Below are 19,435 nucleotides of genomic sequence, written 5' to 3'. Positions count from 1 at the left end.
GGCACAATAAATGATCTATTTTGATATTTACACGCACAGCATGTGAACCATGTGCTGTGCTTAGTCGTTCGGTCGTGTCCAACTCTTTGTGACCTCATGGACTGTAGACTACCAGGCTCCTCTGGCAAGGGGGATTCTCCAGGCAAGAATATTGGAGTGGGTTGCCATGTCCTCCTCCAGGGGATCTTCCCAACCCAGGAATCAAACCCAGGTCTCCTGCATTGCAGATGGATTCTTCACTGTCTGAGCCACCAGGGAAGCCCAACATGAACCATATTAGGAAATATATCTGAGCTCTTATCACCAATTGGTACAGTGACTGTGGGGAAAGTAACAGCTTCTAAGGTCCCCAGTTCCCTTATTTGTAAAATATGAGAACAGGAGAGGATACATTTCAATTCTTAGACATAAGCGCACACATACAACCCCCTGTGACGCTTCATTCAGTAGTACAAACCCAAAGGTTTAGAAAACAGTTAAAATGATTCTAAATTGGCCTAGGGTTATGCTGTTTAATATTACATATATTGAGATATAAATATGAAAATAAGCATATGTTTCAGTGTTTTAAAATAATTTTTATATATAGATTGTCAAGTATAATGAAATGGAATACTGGAGCTGACATCAGGAGGCTTGAATTCTAACTGGTTCTTCAACTACTCCTTACAATACTCAACTCATCACTTATCGGAGGTTTAGTTTTATTCATTACAATCATGTAATAACTACGTGACAAATCTTGTAATTCTTAAATTCCATCTATTCACAGTAGGCCATGATGTGATACACTGCCCCTTATCAAGATGGTTTAGACATAGTAATGGATAGTCTATGAAAGTTATGTTGAGAGTCAGTATTTAACTTGATACTTCCATATTACATGTGAAGTTAGTCATTATCTTCCTTTTAGAGTTTTTAAAATAAAAGTGCTCAAATATATGGAGGAGTCTATAGAAATAAATTTGCTGTTTTCTATATTGATGTTACTTTCTCAGGAATAACTAGTACCAATTTTTTTTTATAGGAGTCTATGCTTTGTTCATTTTCATGCTTAGGTATAAAAACACAGAATTCTTACATACCTTTTAAAATCAAGTATTTAGGTTAGAAAAAGGAGGCTTTCAAAAAAACTACCTCTAATTGACACTATCCTTGCATGAAACAGGATGCTGAAGACTTTTATTATTTAAGTAAATATATTAACCAGAATCAACAACCTGAAAAACTAAAGATAGGAAACATTAAAAGTTACAGAGGTCATAGTTGACTCTGCTTTCGTAAGAGTGTTCCTCCTTACCTGATGAAGAACGTCCAGGGTAACAGGATAAAAGAGGTTCTCAATGATTATTCGGAGCACAGGGCTCTGGCCCGGCAGGACTGTGCCTTCATTGGGAGGCGCTCCAGGAAGGGCCAGGCTTCCTGACTGGGCCGCACCGACCGCCTGCAGCGCAGCTTGGGCTCTCTACGGAACAATCCAAAGTGAGAACTTGCGGTTACACAGACACACTGGATAATCCTTAGTTGGTGCAGATTAATGTGAAGTACTACGGTTAAATAAAAATACACATATCTAGTAAACTTTCTCTGGGATGCATATATCCTAATATTGTAATCAGTCAAGAATCAAAAGTCTTGTTTTCTTATCACAGTGACATGATATTTAAGAAAGTTACTTAAATTTACTTGAATAAATGAAAAATATACAGCCAAAAAGGAAGAAAACTTGTATATAACTTTCATATCCTGATTTTTTAATGACAAAAGGGAAGAAAGCAATGTGAAAGTAACATTAAAGACCACTTTAAAAAAAAAATCTCTCAAATCCCTCTTGGTGGCATATGACAGGCATAAACATGGAGGAGCTGTGGTGGTTCAGAATGGGGCAGGGAGGGCATCCTGGCATGGAGCATCAGAGCCTGAGCAAAAAGAGGAACGCATCCATCTGCCTGGCAAGCGGAACCTGAGCCCAAACAAGGTAAGCAAGTCATCTGTGAGTAGATGGCTCACTGCCAGCTGTCAGAACCTGGGGAGCCTAAGAAGGGTAAGAAAGATATCCAGAGGGAGCAGCCTAGCCAGGGTTATCAGAGCCCAGGGAGAGTCAAGAAGAGGGCCACAAAGAACTGGGGGCTTCCCTGGTGGCTCAGTGGTAAAGAATCCACCTGCAATGCAGGAGATGCGGATTCGATCCCTGGGTCGGGAAGATCCTCTGCAGAAGAGAATAGCTACCCACTCCAGTATTCTTGCCTGGGAAATCCCATGGACAGAGAAGTCTGGCGGGCTATAGCCTGTGGGGTCACAAAAGAGTTGGACACAACTTAGCAACTAACAGAAGCAGCCGCAGGGAATAGGTAGCCAATGCAGTAAAGATAATTTGAGTGGCGAGGTCAGTCCATGGAGCCTGAATGGAGTAAGGAATTCAACGGAGAGGCAGCCTGGCATGAGATGTCAGAACCCAAGAAAAGGAAGGCAGAAAAGTTTCTAAATATGATGCTCTATTAAAAGGAACCGGGGTGCTCTAAAAAAAGTCTAGTTCTAAAACTGGAGCAGGAAAGCACAAGATGAGTGTACAACATTTCCAGTTTTGTGGGGTTTTCTTGTTGTTGTTTTGTACCAGAATGCAAAACAGTTTTCAAAGAACAACAGAAGCAAGCCAAAAGGACACAGAAGCTTGAAAGAGGCTCCTGCTGGCATTATTTGAGAACCAAAATAATGACTGTAACGAATAAAAACCCATCAAATAAAACAGGAAACCTCTAAGTCCGCAGGCTGATAAAAATTGACAATTGATAAGGAGCCATCTATTGACACTGCCTTAAAGTACCTCCCCTCAGATACTCTTCTTTCCCCCTTTGTAAGTTGTAACTTTATAGTGGAGAAGCCAGGCAAACACCTGTCAAATCAAGTGATCAAAGAGTACACCATCAGCAATGCAGCAAATTGAAATTATGTGCCACCTGATATGATGCAATGAGAAAAAAAGAGCATTACTTCTGTGATATTCCTGTCAAAGCTGCATACACTGAATCTTATCACAAGGAAACATCAGACAAACTCAAATTGAGGGACAGCCTACAAGATGAGTAGTCCATAATTTTCAAAAGTATCAAGGTTATGAAAGTAAAAAAAAACAAAAAAACAAAAATAACTTACTGTTTCAGATAAAGGGAGACTAGAAGATATGATTTCTAAATGGAACATGCGACTCTGAATAATGCTTATTCTACTAGAACAAACATCACTAGGACAACTGGCAAAACTTGAATGGGGACTGAGGTTTGGAGGGAAGTAATACATCAGTGTTAATTTCCTGATTTTGACCAGTGTATTCTGGTTTGTAAGAGTATCCTTCTTTGAAGGAAATGCACACTGAAAGTTTGGCCAATGAGGACAGGCCAGATTAACAGTTTTTTCCCAAACACCTCAAGTAATCAGAACTTCTTTGTATTATATTTATGACTCTTTTTAAAAATTTTGTGACTGTCTCAAAATTTAAAACAATTATTTGAGTGAAAAGGGGGAACTGAAGAGAAAAAAAGTATGGTTAATAATTAAGTTAATAATTAGTGAAATTAAATGCAAGCTTTTAATCAATCTTTTGTTCTTATAATGTCCTAACAATAGTGATAATGAATAAAATGTTTGTGCCACAAAATGAAAAAAAATCCCACCACTTTAATGCAGATTCTTTCATTTCTATATCTTGTATTCACTTGCAATTTTAAAGATAATAGTATTGTTTCACAGTACTTTGTTATATTAACATTTATTTTGTTTTCATGACTTTAATTTTAGTTTACTATTTATTATACCACTTTCGAAAGTGGGATGAGTGGCTTTTTAACATTTTGTTATGAAAAATAACATTAAAATAAATGTCTTTCTGAAAAGTGGCAGTCTTTTCTGTATGTTTAACAACTGAACAACTTCCACTTTTGTACTTATATACAACTCTTTTTTAAACCGTTTAACAACATTTTTATGCCATATAAAGACTTTTATGTATCAAGTAATACTTAAACTGCCAAATGTTCAGTTTCCAAATCATCTCTGAGAATAACATATAAATTATTTGAATATTTTATATCATTAAATATATATGTGCCTGTAAAGTCAAGTGTGTGAAGTACTGAGCACCCCAGTTCTGCTTCACACATAGCAGTTTATCTATTTTATACTGGGCGCCCCAGGAAGATTTTATTTGGAAAACAGGGTTGTACTGCTTTTAAATTTGAAAACTGGCTCACAGTCCCACTTTAAGCCTTTAAAAAGGCAAAGATGAGGTTCAGAGGTCATTCAAAAAAGACTCAATTAACACGGGGATTAGAATTAGCAAACAAGAACATTAAAGTAATTATTCCAAGTGCTCGCACACACATACACACACACACACACACACACACACACACACACACACGAAAGGTTAAGTAGACACATGGAAGACAAACAGTATTGTCCAACAGGATTTCCTGTGATAATGAAAATGTTCGACATCTGCAGTAGACTGGATACTAGTCACTGGTGGCTAGTGAGCACTCGAAACGTACCTACTGCAACTGAGAAACTGAATTTTTTATTTTTAATTTATTTAAATTTATTCACATTTAGCTAGCAGCTGAGGGCTTCCCAGGTGGCTCAGTGGTAAAGAATTCACCTGCCAGTGCAGGAGATTTGGGTTCAGTCCCTGGGCTGGGAAGATCCCCTGGAGGAGGGCAAGGCAACCCACTCCAGCATTCTTGCCTGGGGAATCCCATGGACAGAGGAGCCTGGCGGGCTACAGTCCACGGGGTCACAACAGTCGGACACGACTTAGTGACTAAACAACAACAAGCAAGCAGTTACCATATTAAACCTATGAAACAACAAGCTAGCAGTCACTCACAACTTTAGAATGTTCAGGAATAAACATCAACACAGTGAGGCTCTCAGTGGAATAATGGTTCCTTTTTCTCTCATCAGGATGGTATGAGAGAAAAAGGAACCATTCTTCAAGATTTAATCATCTTATCAAAACTAAGCCTGAATAACTGAAAGTAAATTGAACTTCACTGACATTTTTTTTGGGGGGGGGGGGGGCCACACTGTGTGGCTTGTGGGATCTTAGTACTAAGTGTGGAGTCCTAAGCACTGAACCGCCAGGGAATTCCCAACCTCACTGACTCTACTTCCTTATCTACCAATTATTCAATCAATTCATTTTATTAATCAGTTCTATATATATGCTTTTACTACTGCTGTATTATAGTTATTGCTGCTATTGTTGCTGCTTCTCTTCCTTCACTCCTTCCTCTTTGGCATAAAAGATATCACACTGGAGAAATATGAGAAGATATGGTGTATACTGTCTTAATCATTCTACAGTTGTCAATATACTCCGCATTAGTACTTGACAGAGCATTGAGTACAAAAGTCTCCGCATAACAGGCATGCAAAAAAAAATTCTTCTGACAATAAGAATCTGAGAAAGATTTGTCTAATAAGTAACTCTAGTTTCAATTAATTAGGCAAAAATATTTAAGGAAGAAAATGAAAAGTAGAGGGACACTCTTCACTGAGGACAAAAGAAAAGTGAGGGGGAGAAAAAAGAAATGTCTTCTTAATATGAAGAGACAGTTCAGGTACACAGAAGACATATTTTCTGTGTATCTGATGCTAAACATTATGAGGCAGCAGAATTCTTATTATGGGAGATAATTTTTCAGTGTTTCAGCCACAAACCCTCTGGAATGGTTACATTAACTAGTACTAAAGCAAAGAGCAGTATTGTGATGGAAAAACCAACAAACACTTATTGAGGTTGGGAACATATATATACTTCATGTAAAATTTAAATATGCCTAAGAAAATATAAAAGAGGTATTTCTATAGTTGAGATAGAAATGAACATACAACAAAATTCACAGACCTTAAATGTTCAGTTTGATGATTTTGGGGGAAATTTTTTAAGGAAAAATTTTTCCATGGTCATCATTTTGCAAATTTATAAATCTCTACCCACAAGACCAAGAAAAACTGTCTATACAAAACTGAATGCTATTAATACAACCATTTCTCAAATGCTGCACCTCAAAATACCATCTAAAATTTTTAGCTCTAATTTTAAAGCAAGGGAGGAAAATAGTTGATATTCACCTGACCCTCTGCCAAGTATGTCCATAAGTATGTTTTGGGCTATCTTGCTATTCAGAGAAGAAAAGAGAATGAAACAGTAACTAATCGGCTCCCGAGGGCTGACAGGTACCTCTCATTAATACATATGTAAACAGATACCTTCAGTTCTGACCTCAGCTTTTGTGTAGGACTCTGAATAAAAGAAAACCGAATTTTATCAAAAGTCAATACAAAAAAATGGACAAAAGTAACAAAATGGCAAGGGTACTGGGAAGAAATCAAGGCTATCTAAGAATAAAGTAGGTCATTTAGGCTGGCTTTGGTTGCCAAGCAACTGGGATTTCTGTTTCCTTTAGAATAATCCAGTCTTTAAGAGTTTTATTAAATTGTTTGTTTCTTCTTCAAGACTTAAACTAACATAATTAGGAATCACACTAATGACAAAACTGCATGACTTATACAAAGGAGAACTGAAAATTCTACTGAGAGATAGGAAATAAAATATAACTTCCTCCTCAAAAGGATTAGTTAGCAATATAGACATGTTAATTATCTCCATATTAATCTATAAAATCAACCCAATTCCACTGTGTTTTGGGGGGTTAGGAGTTATAAAAATAATTCTAATATATCCTGAAAAATAAACAAAATCTATTATCCATTTAATTTTTAAAAAGAGAGGGGAAAGAATTGAGCCTTGCCCTACATTAGGTTAAGCCACAGGGACATGGAACAGGAACGGAACAGAACAGAATCCAAAAGGTAGTCCAGATTAGACACAGACTGCATACCACATGAGCAGCACACACATGAGGGTAGATGGAGGTCATGCAAGCAAAATGCGTGGTCATGTCTAACAAGTATGTTTATGCAAGTTCTAAGTAGGCAAAGCCTGTGTATAGAAAAGTAGAAGATGACAAAGGACAAGTTTTACACGAGCGGATGATAAATGGCTTATTCAACCACAACAAAAGAGAAACTGGTCAGTGGGAGTAAGTGAAAGACCCTAGCCTCCCTCTACACCCACAAAATAGTCTTAACAAAGATTTAAACACTAAAATAAAGACAACCAAAACATTAACGTATAAGAAAACATAGGTAGAAAAAGAAACTTTTTAATCTTGCTATACTGGGTTTTTATGAGTATGGTACCCATGTCAGAGATCATAACACAACTTAAGAGATTTGACTCTTACATAAAAATAATTTAAAAAATGAATTAGCAAACAAAATTCAGAGACAGAAAACAGAATGCCAGCTGCCAGGGTGGGGGTAGGGGGAAATGAGGAGTCAGGATTTAATGGGTACAGAGTTTCAGTCTGAGAACAGGAAAAAGTCCTGGAGATGGATGGTGGTGATAGGTTGTGCAATGTAAGTGTATTTAATGCCACTGAAGTGTTATTCACTCGCTTAGTCATTTCTGACTCTTTGCAACCTCACAGACTGTAGCCCACCAGGCTCCTCTCTCCATGGAATTCTCCTGGCAAGATTACTGGAGTGGGTAGCCATTTGCTTCTCCAGAGTATCTTCCCGACCCAGAGAATAAACCAAGTCTCCTTAATTGCAGGCAAATTCTTTACTCTCTGAGCCACCAGGGAATGCCACTGAATCATACACTTAAAGATGATTAAAATGGTAAATTTCATATTATATACATATTTTATCACAATTGAAAAAATGGGGAGGAAACCTGCATTAACAGAAATCATTATAAATACTTCACAAGTTATTACATAAAAGTAAATAAAACAATAAGATATAATTTGTTAACTATCATACTAACAAAAACAGACAGGAAAATCGCTTGCTCATATATTATCATTATATTATCATATATTATCAGTGGCATCCTAAATCAGCAAATAATCTTTACAGAAAGCAATATTGCAAGATATATCAAAACATAAAACATACATGGGCTAACTACCAGCAATTCTGTTGCCAGAAACATAAACTACAAGATAATGCTGCAAGTGTGCCAAGATATGTAAGAATGCTATTATAGTACTATTTGTAAAAGCATAACATTGCAAACAATCTCAATGTCTATTAACAAGAAACTGGACAAATTATGACTGCCCTTTTGAAGCAGTATTATGCAGTCATTTAAAAATGAAGAAGTAACAAAAAGTAAAATAAGAAGTATGAAGTAATTGTGTATTTCTTGTCATGAAACAACATCACTGACCTACTGTAGAGAAAAAATAATAGCTCTTAAAACATTAGGATTCCACTGGTGTAAAAACATATACACAGACCTAACCTGAACAGAGAAGGGTACACAGTAAAATGTTTGCAAAATGTTTATCAATTATATCTAGGTAACTGGATTATCTTTTGTTTATTTTTTATTTTTCTGGATTGTCTGAATGTTTCACCATGAGCATATATCCTACTTACAAGGCAATGTTTTACTTTAAAATTTTTATACATTTAAAAATATCTAACATTTCATTTACTCAAGTTTAGGTAATTTATTATATGTCATTAATATGTCTTAGAATAAGTTAAGGATTGGATGCAGGAAATGTCATTGTTTTTAAAAATGTGGAAAACTATAATTTAAATTCAGCAGCTTGCATTATGATGACTTTCAACACAGAAACAAAGAGCTGAAGGAGTTCTTTTGCCTAGAGCAAGACTATCAGGGGCAAACGATGCTCTCAACATAATATAAAACCTATTTTTTAAAATGTACTTGCTTCGTGGATAAATTTTTCCTACCATTAAATTACTTCAAATTACTATTTTAACTACTTAAAAAATCAACCTGGAGAGACAAAGATGTTTCAGTATCAATTATATCAAAACTGGAAAATGAGGTAAGAAATGTTCATATTTTATATTCCACATTTATCTTGGAGAGTCAAAAATCATTTAATGAACATATTTATATAAATTCTTATTAACGTAACAATAGAATCACCACTCAACTTCTCAATGCCTTTGTTACATATTCTGTAAAAAGAAAGGATTGACTTCCATAGTTCCTTTAGAGCTGAGATTTTAAGAGACATTAACAATGTACTTTTCCCCCTCTTATGGAAACAGTTTCAAGGGAAAACTGATTGCCTGCCATTTCTAAGGCCATATCCTCAAACATAGCTTCAAGTGGCAGTGCTTTCTTATTGGGGTCTTTGGATAAGAATTTATATATGCAATCTTTATCAACAGAGCATCTCATGATAAAGAAAAACACATGATTTTTTTTTCCACTTAAAAATAGTAAATTAGTTATCATGTATCCTTACAACTATTTTTATAAATGACATTAATACTTACAGCTTGATTAGGCAGATTGTCAGTCTTAAGTTCTCTGTGATTGGAATACTGAATAAAAACAGGCTGGCTTCGAAGGTGAGGAGTAACAGGAGTGTAATAATTCACCATAGTAACAGCAGCTTCCTCAGAAGCCATTTCTAAGAAAGCCTGCAATAAACACAAGAAAGTAAAGTGAAAGCTCTCGTTTTAGAAAGGCAGCTAAGAACTATTTTCTCATTCTAGCTTGCTCTAAAACTCATGCATTCTTAACAGAAGTCATATTGCCCCGAAGGGGATGAAAAGACTTTCGTTTCAAACTGTATCACTGATAGTTACTGAAAACATATTTGACAAAAGTTGGGTTCAATAAAAGATTTGGGATTGGGAAATTGACAGTTGATTAAATGACTCTGTGGTTTTTGGTCTTCTTCTTACTTCTGATTCTTCTAAAATTTAGAAACAACTAAAAAAGCAAAAATAAATGTGTGCATCACTACTATAAATAGATGCGTTCAGTTTCTTCCTAAAATTTTCTCCAATGATCTGTTCTCCTTTGCCTTTTTATGAATATAATTAGAACATTCATGTGCCAAAGCTCAACTGTACAAATTAGGGAAATGGGAGAACATCCTACATTAAGTCAATATTGACTTGATTTGGGTCATTCAAGTAACTTTTTTTGGCTACTGGTAATCACTATACCCTTGTAGCTCAGTCGGTAAAAGAATCTGCCTGCAGTGCAGGAGACCCAGGTTCAATCCCTGGGTTGGGAAAATCCCCTGGAGAAGGAAATGGCAACCTACTCCAGTATCCCTGCCTGGAAAATCTCATGGACAGAGGAGCCTGATGGGCTGCAGCCCATGAGGTCGCAAAGAGTCGGGCACGACTGAGTGACTAACAGTTACACTTATACTGATATTAGCTATTTGAAGACTAAAAAGAACTGAGATCTCAGTGCAACCAAAACTAACTAAATAAACAAAAAACTCAATTAAATATTTAGCAACAACAAAAAAAAGAACTGAGATCGAAGAATCTCCTTAGTATTCATGTCTTATTCTGTTTATGGCTTCTCACTGTCATGACTCCCATTAACTTATGTGACAGGAACAGGATACGTACAGATCTTTAAGGTGGCAGATTTTATCACCCTGTCTTAATGGTCAAGAAGACAAAACATATAACAATTCTGAGCCCTAACTACCTATAAGAACACTTCAAATTTAAAGTACAGGAAGAACTCATGATCCAAATCACTATCTACGAGGAATAAAACAGATTTTGAGTCATTCACAGTATCTAAAAGGTACAGATGTCCATGATACACTTTAAAGCTGCTATCCAACTGTATAAGAATACAGTTTTTCTAATATTTCTAAGAGAAGTAGATAAAAATGATCAAGGTAACAAAAATAGCTATGGCAGTATTTCTTAATTATTTGGCTTTTTAAAATCATCTTTTCAACAAAGAATGTGTAAACTGTCTTCTAATAATATTCACCATATGGGGAGACCTCCAAGAACCATGGAACGACTATGCCTACATGTACTACTACAGTGACTCACATCAGAATCTCCTGCTGAAGTACATTACTAACAAGGTATTTTCTGAACAGGATTTAGGGTCAAAAGACAAGCAATTAGCAGCAATAAGTTAGCACTACAGAAAAATATAAACCTAGAACCAACAGCAGAAAGCAAAGGAAACTGTGACATTGCCTGCTGCCTCTCAGAGTTATTTGACATAAAATATAGGATATACTACACGAAACATAATGTACGTTTAACATGTGCCTGTTAGACATTAGACAGCCATTAGACATGATCATGTTGGCTCTTTTCAAACTGTGCAGACCATACTATTCTCAATAGTGGCATCTGTAAAGAAAATGAAGATCCAAGAGCCTACACTACCTCTAAAAGATGTAAGAAAAATGTATAAACACAACAAGGACTGAATACTAAGACATACTATTTAACTTCTCCAGTTCTTAATAACCTCAACTACCTTAAACAAGGCTGTTAATTTAAATAAACAGTTTACTAAAGATAGTGGTATGAATCAGACATCATTATCCAATCTTGGATGGCAAACAATCCAATCTCTTCTGATAATCGCAGGATATTTTCATAAACCATTTTGTAATTAAGAATGTAAAATATGTTTGGTCAAGATAATAAATAAGAGAGAATCTGTTTCCTATATAATATTTTTGTTTATTGCTTCCTATCATTAAAGAAGTTCTATTTTTTAAAAGCTATGTAAATAGAATAAAATTTAGAAAAAAAGTTCAGGGAAATAAAAAGCGTTCATTTTTTTTATTTTGGCTGCACTTTGCAGGATCTTAGTTCCCCCAGCAGGGATTGAACCTGCACCCTTGGCAGTGAAAGCACAGAGTCCTAACCACTGGACTACTAGGTTATTCCCTTAAAAATAATTTTTATTTTATTTTTTCTACTAACACCCAGAGGTAATAATTGTGGGTCAATCTTGAAAACTTACATACCTGGCTTTTTCCTTTCAACATCAAAAGATTAGTTACTTTGCCAAATGGTAGACCTAATGATATGACCTCTGCTTCGGTGACATCACTTGGAATTTTGCGAAGATGGAGAACACGGGAAGGCGAACAGGGAGGTCTATCTCCTTTAAATTTCTTGTTGTCATTCCCATTAGCTAAAAAATACAAGATTTGTTTCTTAATTACTGAAATTAATTTGGGTTGACATACTACATTAACCATATTATCACATTTGATCTTCTAAGAGTTTCAGGTTTTGAAATTCAGGAACTACGGGGCTGATGGGAGAAGAGTAGAAGACAGCTGAAAACAAAATCATCCACTTTTCAATGAGTGGGTTTTTTAAAATTTTTCACTGCAGGTATATTTTTTTTTAAACTGAACTTGGATTTTTAACTTCAAGGAAAAGTGCTGGATAAATGAATTACATATGTTGAGGTACCAAAAACCTCTAAATGGTCAACTATTCGTTGTGAATAGAAAACAATACTTATATTATCTTTAATCTATCTTAAAAGATGCTTTTCTAGTTTGTCCTATTACTAATTAAATAGAATAAAAACTTTTAGGAGAGATGGTAATAAAAATTTCATGTTTATCACATCCTACAAGGATCTGGATTGGAGATGCATGTTTATGAAAATAAGTTTATTTTTCCGGCATTATACAATTTTTGCCAATTCACTTTTTAAAGTACTTTCAGAAGTTAAATTGTGATTTCCTTAGGATAATCCTATTCTTTAATGATATAACAGGCAGCTCTTAACATAAGTATCATCACCTTCTGGAAATGCAAATTTTTAGCCCCATTTCAGACCTACTGAATAAGAAACATCCCAGCAACCTGTGTTTTTACGAGCTCTCTAGATGATTCTGAAGCAACCTAAAGTTTGAGAACCACTGTTGTAATCCAGTATGCCAGTTTATAGCCAAATTTTATTTAAAGCTTAAGTTTTAACGCTGACAGTAACTAGAACTGACAAGCCTGTAATAAGTAGTCAAATTTATGTACATAAGATTCAGGAAGGTATTTTTTCCCCCCAGAAATAGCACCACATAAGACTGAATGCAAATTATCTAAAAGCCAAAGTTTCATTATAGTGTTGTTTTTTTAATACTAAATACCATACTTAGCACTATTAGAAGAAAAATATAATCTTTCCGAACACCTGAGATTACCATTTTTCTAAATACTAAAAAAACTTTGTAAAACACTAAAAAGACAATCATACGTCTGTGACCCTAAATAAACAAATTTCATGAGGACCACATAAAAGTCTTGGCAATATTTTGTACCCTTTCCTACGGCACAGAGCACCACTTGCTTATAGGAAACTAGGTTGACTTAATACCAAAACTAGCACTTGCTCCCAAATTCTCTATGTTCATGAACGCAGGCAACATCCTTCCATACTATCAATTCCAAGCGGTCCTCACAGGTCTGTGCCTGTACACAGCAAATCCCTAGGACAGTGTGTGGAAAATAATCAGCAAATACTTATTGGAAATCAAGTACTTAATTTCTGGGAGTCAAAAGGTTCCTTCTCCTTCCTCATGAATCATCGTGACATGCTGATTTTCCCCTCCGAAATAACTGATTCCACTTTCATCTCGACTCTCAGTGTCACCTCACCTATGACCTGTGACCACTTCTACTCTGCCTTCCTCTAGTGTCACTCCTTCCACTTCCACTCAGATCTAACATCTTATCATCCTAAATGTCTGTGTCATGTGTTATCCTGTTCTAAAAACCCTGACAGGCTTCCAACTACCTAAAAAGATCTTAATTTCTAGTTTTCGTGCTGTTTTCATTTACACTGCCTCACTGGAGTTGACACATAAAAATACATTAAATTACATCTTATTAACTTTAACAGATGAAGAGATTAAGAGATCTAACAGATCAGAGATTAAATAACTTTTGTACACAGCCAGGAAGTGAAAAGAGCATTAGTCAAACTTAAGTTTAAAGGTAATTTTTTTAATCACAAAAATCTCAAAGTGTGTTACCACTCCTAGAAAAAAAAGTAAGCAACTTGATGATGACAATAAATTGTCAGAGTATATGCAGATTTATGAGGATTATAGTGATAATACTGTGGCTAAATTAAATGCTAAATTATCACCTCCTGGATAGAAAGTCAAGCATGAAGTGCCTTTTTGCACCTCCCCTCTCTGTAAGCCTAGATGGCTAGACAACAATACCACAACCTTGTACATTCTTAACCAGCATGAAGTGTTAAAAGACTACAAAACCATCCTAAGGAGCAAAGGCTTTTGGCAGTTTACCCAGAATAATCCAAAACAAATGAATGAACATTAAGAAGGTTATTTCTTTAACTGAGGTGGTCATAATCTCTGCAAAACCACGTGTGAAATAAAATGAATACCTACACAAGCTACTTGAACCTGAACTGCACTATCAAATAAAGACCAATGGTGACAAATTTTTTATCAAGAAGTATGCAGATACATAACCATTTCAGGTTCTTAGTTGTTCTGTTATGAAAGTCTCTGTGCTATGTTAAAGGCATGGGCTACAAAACCAGACATCTTGTTCTGATATAACTGAGCTTCAGATTCTTTTCCTGTAAAGTGAGTATAACAGTATATAGAAATTGTAGTAGGAGTATTTGGAAAATTAAATTACACATTAATATTTAAATGCTAGATGTAATGCCCATTACAACGAGATCAACAACATATGTCTTGATTTCCTTAAGAGGGCCTATTTTACCTGGAAAGAATGTTCTTTCTACTTCTTTTGGTGTTAAAATGAAGACTGTAGACAACAGTGGCTTTTTTCTCTTGATGTCCTAACTTTGCAAAATTAAGACATTGCTCAAAATTAATTCAAAATTTTATTAGTCTATGAAATCTAAAAATCTAAAGAACTACTCATCTAGATGACCCAAAAAAGGTTATAATTAAAGACTTGATAAATATAATTTAAAAATAGAAAGGTATATAAGCATATATAGAATCATAATTTAATTAAAGAGGAAACAAGGAAATTCTACTGTACTGAATATGCAACTCTGACAAATTATTCTCTATACGAAAGATTAAAGACTTTCTGAAAACTGTATTATGAAAATAAGCATTCAGGGGCGGGGGAATAAAAAAAATAATAAAAAGAAATAAAAGAAATAAAAAAGAAAATAAGCATTCAAAATACTTAACTTGAATAAATCTTGTACTTTTTTGAAAGAAACATCCTAAATGGCTACTGAATGGCTTCCTAAAGACTAGAGATCTCTTCAAGAAAGTTACAGACACCAAGGGAACATTTCATGCAAAGATGGACTCAATAAAGGACAGAAATGGTAGGGACCTAAGAGAAGCAGAAGATATTAAGAAGAGGTGGCAAGAATACACAGACGGTGTGATCACTCACCTAGAGCCAGACATCCTGGAATGTGAAGTCAAGTGGGCCTTAGGAAGCATCACTACAAACAAAGCTAGTGGAGGTGATGGAATTCCAGTTGAGCTATTTCAAATCCTGAAAGACGATGCTGTGAAAGTGCTGCACTCAATATGCCAGCAAATTTGGAAAACTCAGCAGTGGCCACAGGACTGGAAAAGGTCAGTTTTCATTTTAATCCCAAAGAAAGGCAATGCCAAGGAATGCTCAAACTACCACACAATTGCACTCATCTCACATGCTAGTAAAGTAATGCTTAAAATCCTCCAAGCCAGGCTTCAGCATTACGTGAACCATGAACTTACAGATGTCAAAGCTAGTTTTAGAAAACGCAGAGGAACCAGAGATCAAACTGCCAACATCCGCTGGATCATCGAAAAAGCAAGAGACTTCCAGAAAAACATCTATTTCTGTTTTATTGACCATGCCAAAGCCTTTGACTGTGTGGATCACAATAAACTGTGCAAAATTCTGAAGGAGATGGGCATACCAGACCACGTGACCTGCCCCTTGAGAAACCTGTATGCAGGTCAGGAAGCAACAGTTAGAACTGGACATGGAACAACAGACTGCTTCCAAATAGGAAAAGGAGTACGTCAAGGCTGTATATTGTCACCTTGCTTATTGAACTTATATGCAGAGTACATCATGAGAAACGCTGGGCTGGAGGAAGCATAAGTTGGAATCAAGATTGCCGGCAGAAATATCAATAACCTCAGATATGCAGATGACACCACCCTTATGGCAGAAAGTGAAGAACTAAAGAGCCTCTTGATGAAAGTGAAAGAGGAGAGTGAAAAAGTTGGCTTAAAGCTCAACGTTCAGAAAACTAACATCATGGCATCTGGTCCTATCACTTCATGACAAATAGATGGGGAAACAGTGGAAACAGTGGCTGACTTCATTTTTCTGGGCTCCAAAAACACTGCAGATGGTGACTGCAGCCATGAAACTGAAAGATGCTTACTCCTTGGAAGGAAAGTTATGACCAACCTAAATAGCATATTAAAAAGCAGAAACATTACTTTGCCAACAAAGGTCGGGTCTAGTCAAGGCTATGGTTTTTCCAGTGGTCACGTGTGGATGTGAGAGTTGAACTATAAAGAAAGCTAAGTGCCGAAGAATTGAACTGCTTTTGAACTGTGATGTTGGAGAAGACTCTTGAGAGTCCCTTGGACTGCAAGGAGATCCAACCAGTCCATTTTAAAGGAGATCAGTCCTGGGTGTTCATTGGAAGGACTGATGTTGAAGCTGAAACTCCCAATACTTTGGCCACCTGATATGAAGAGCTGACCAGCTGGAAAAAACCCTGATGCTGAGAAAGATTGAAGGCAGGAGAAGAAGGGGACGATGGAGGATGAGATGGTTGGATGGCATCACCGACTCGATGGACATGGGTCTGGGTGGATTCCGGGAATTGGTGATGGACAGGGAGGCCTGGCGTGCTGCGATTCATGGGGTCACAAAGAGAGGAAACGACTGAGTGACAGAACTGAACAGAACTGAATGGCTACTATGTATTAATCATGTTCCAAAGAGAAAAGTGGAGGAGGTTTTTAAAAAATTCACATATTCCCATCTCAAAAGTGAACGGATCTACGAGAAAAACTATCCTAGAAATACGGATCTTTTTTAAAATTTAACTTTATTAGGGCAGATTTTAGATATGGTAAAACCCATCTATATTTTAAATGCAGAGTTTGACAACCTTTGACAAATGACTCATATGACCACAAAAAAGTAAACTGCACCTGAATTTTTAAATTACCAATTTGATTTTTAAAACAGACATAGGGCTATTTGTGTGTTAGTCACTAAGTTGTGTTTGACTTTTGCGACATCATGGACTGAAGCCCGCCTATTCCGTCCATGGAATTCTCCAAGGCAATAATACTGGAATAGGTAGCCGTTCCTTTCTCCAGGGGATCCTTCCAACCCAGGGATCAAAGCCAGGTCTCCAACAATGCTGGCAGATTCTTTACTGTCTGAGCCACCAGGGAAGCCAGTTTTCTATTTCTTTTGTACTTATGTTTTTCAAGCAATTTGTCCACTTCATCTAAATTTCCTGGCTTAAAACTGTTCATAATTTTCATCTGAGATCTATCTTAACCTGGTCAGGATACCATGACAAAATATGACAGGGTGATTTAAATAATAAAAATTTACTTTCTCACAGTTTTGGAGAATAGAAGTCCAAAATCAAGGGTCAGCACTGTCACTTTCTAGTGAGGACTCTATTCTTGCCTTATAGACAGCCATCTTTTCACATGGTCCTCACCTGTCAGGGTGGAGGGAAAAAGCAAGCTCTCTGGTATCTCTTCTTATAAAGACACTAATCTCTTTGTGAACCCCACTCCAAAGGGCCCATCTCCAAACCCTCTGGGGAAAAGGGCTTAAACATGAATTTTAGGGGTATACAAACATTCAGCCCATCAGTTCAGTTCAGTCACTCTGTTGTGTCTAACTCTTTGTGACCTCATCGACTGCAGCACGCCAGGCTTCCCTGTCCATCACCAACTCCCGGAGCTTGCTCAAGCTCATGTCCATTGAGTTGGTGATGCCATCCAACCATCTCATCCTGTTGTCCCCTTCTCCTCCTGCCTTCAGTCTTTCCCAGTATCAGGGTCTTTTCTAATGAGTCAGCTCTTCACATCAGGTGGCCAGTATTGGCGCTTCAGCTTTAGCATCAGTCATTCCAATGAATATTCAGGACTGATTTCCTTTAGGATGGACTGCTTTGACCTCTTTGTAGTCCAAGGGACTCTCAAGAGTCTTCTCCAACACCACAGTTCAAAAGCATCAATTCTTCTCTATAGTCCAACTCTCAAATTCATACATGACCACTGGAAAAACCACAGCTTTGACTAGATGGACCTTCTGTTAATATGCTATCTAGGTTGGTCATTGGAGAAGGAAATGGCAACCCACTCCAGTACTCTTGCCTGGAAAATCCCATGGACGGAGGAGCCTGGTGGGCTACACTCCATAGGGTCGCAAAGAGTCGGACACGACTGAGAGACTTTACTCACTAGGTTGGTGATAGCTTTTCTTCCAAGGAGCAAGCGGCTTTTAATTTCATGGCTGCAGTCACCATGTGCAGTGATTTTGGAGCCCAAGAAAATAAAGTCTCTCACTGTTTCCACTGTCTCCCCATCTATTTGCCATGAAGTGATGGGACCAGATGCCATGATCTTAGCTTTCTGAATGCTGAGTTTTAGGTCAGATTTTTCACTCTCCTCTTTCACTTTCATCAAGAGGCTCTTCTGTTCCTCTCTGCTTTCTGCCATAAGGATGGCGTCATCTACATACCTGAGGTTATTGATATTTCTCCTAGCAATCTTGACTCCAGTTTGTGCTTCATCCAGCCCGGCATTTCACATGATGTACTCTGCATATAAGTTAAATAAGCAGCATGACAATATACAGCCTTGACGTACTCCTTTCCCAATTTGGAACCAGTCCATTATTTCATGTCCAGTTCTAAGTGTTGCTACTTGACCTGCATACAGATTTCTCAGGAGGCAGGTAAGGTTTTCTGGTATTCCCATTTTTTTAAGAATTTTCCATAGTTCATTGTTATCCACACAGGTTTCCCTGGTGGCTCAGCTGGTAAAGAATCCACCTTCCATGTGGGAGACCTGGGTTCGATCTCTGGGTTGGGAAGATCCCCTGGAGAAGGGAAAGGCTACCCACTCCAGTATTTTGGCCTGGAGAATTCCATGGACTGTATAGTCATGGGGTCGCAGAGAGTCGGACACGACTGAGCGACTTTCATTTTCACTTCACTTTCCCTTTCTGTTAGAACCATTTGGTGATGAGGGTGGTTTCCTTGCCCTTCAAGAAACAGAGTGGGCCCTAACTTAGTCTCTTCCTATTAATGGTGAAACAGGAGGGAGGGGGGGCAAGACACAACTTTTGGGGCTTTCCTGGTGGCTCAGACGTTAAAGAGTCTCCCTGAAGTGCGGGAGACCCGGGTTCGATTCTTGGGTCGGGAAGATCCCTTGGAGAAGGAAATGGCAACCCACTCCAGTACTCTTCCCTGGAAAATTCCATGGATGGAGGAGCCTGGTACGCCACAGTCCATGGGATCGCAAAGAATCGGACACAACTGGGCAAC

General features: G+C 37.1%; 1 protein-coding gene across 4 annotated transcripts in view; it reads right to left on the bottom strand.

Annotated features, from left to right (window-relative positions):
• The window catches only part of PTBP3 (polypyrimidine tract binding protein 3), an 87,743-nt gene that overhangs the window by 35,551 nt on the left and 32,757 nt on the right, over window positions 1-19,435 (bottom strand). For 2 of the 4 annotated variants that reach the window (XM_061163413.1, XM_061163414.1), the window contains 3 exons: window positions 11,880-12,049; window positions 9,394-9,540; window positions 1,301-1,465 (listed from right to left, as the gene is read on the bottom strand). In XM_061163413.1, the coding sequence (XP_061019396.1) occupies window positions 1,301-1,465; window positions 9,394-9,540; window positions 11,880-12,049 (482 nt within the window). Of the gene's footprint in view, window positions 1-1,300; window positions 1,466-9,393; window positions 9,541-11,879; window positions 12,050-14,631; window positions 14,651-19,435 lie in introns of those variants that run through there. The other 2 variants (XM_061163417.1, XM_061163415.1) reach the window with 2 other exon arrangements.

This window comes from Dama dama, chromosome 16 (genome assembly GCF_033118175.1).
Source record: "Dama dama isolate Ldn47 chromosome 16, ASM3311817v1, whole genome shotgun sequence".
Taxonomy (NCBI): Eukaryota; Metazoa; Chordata; class Mammalia; order Artiodactyla; family Cervidae; genus Dama; species Dama dama.
Note: the sequence above shows the minus strand (reverse complement) of the source record. Positions and strands in the feature narration are given on the sequence as shown.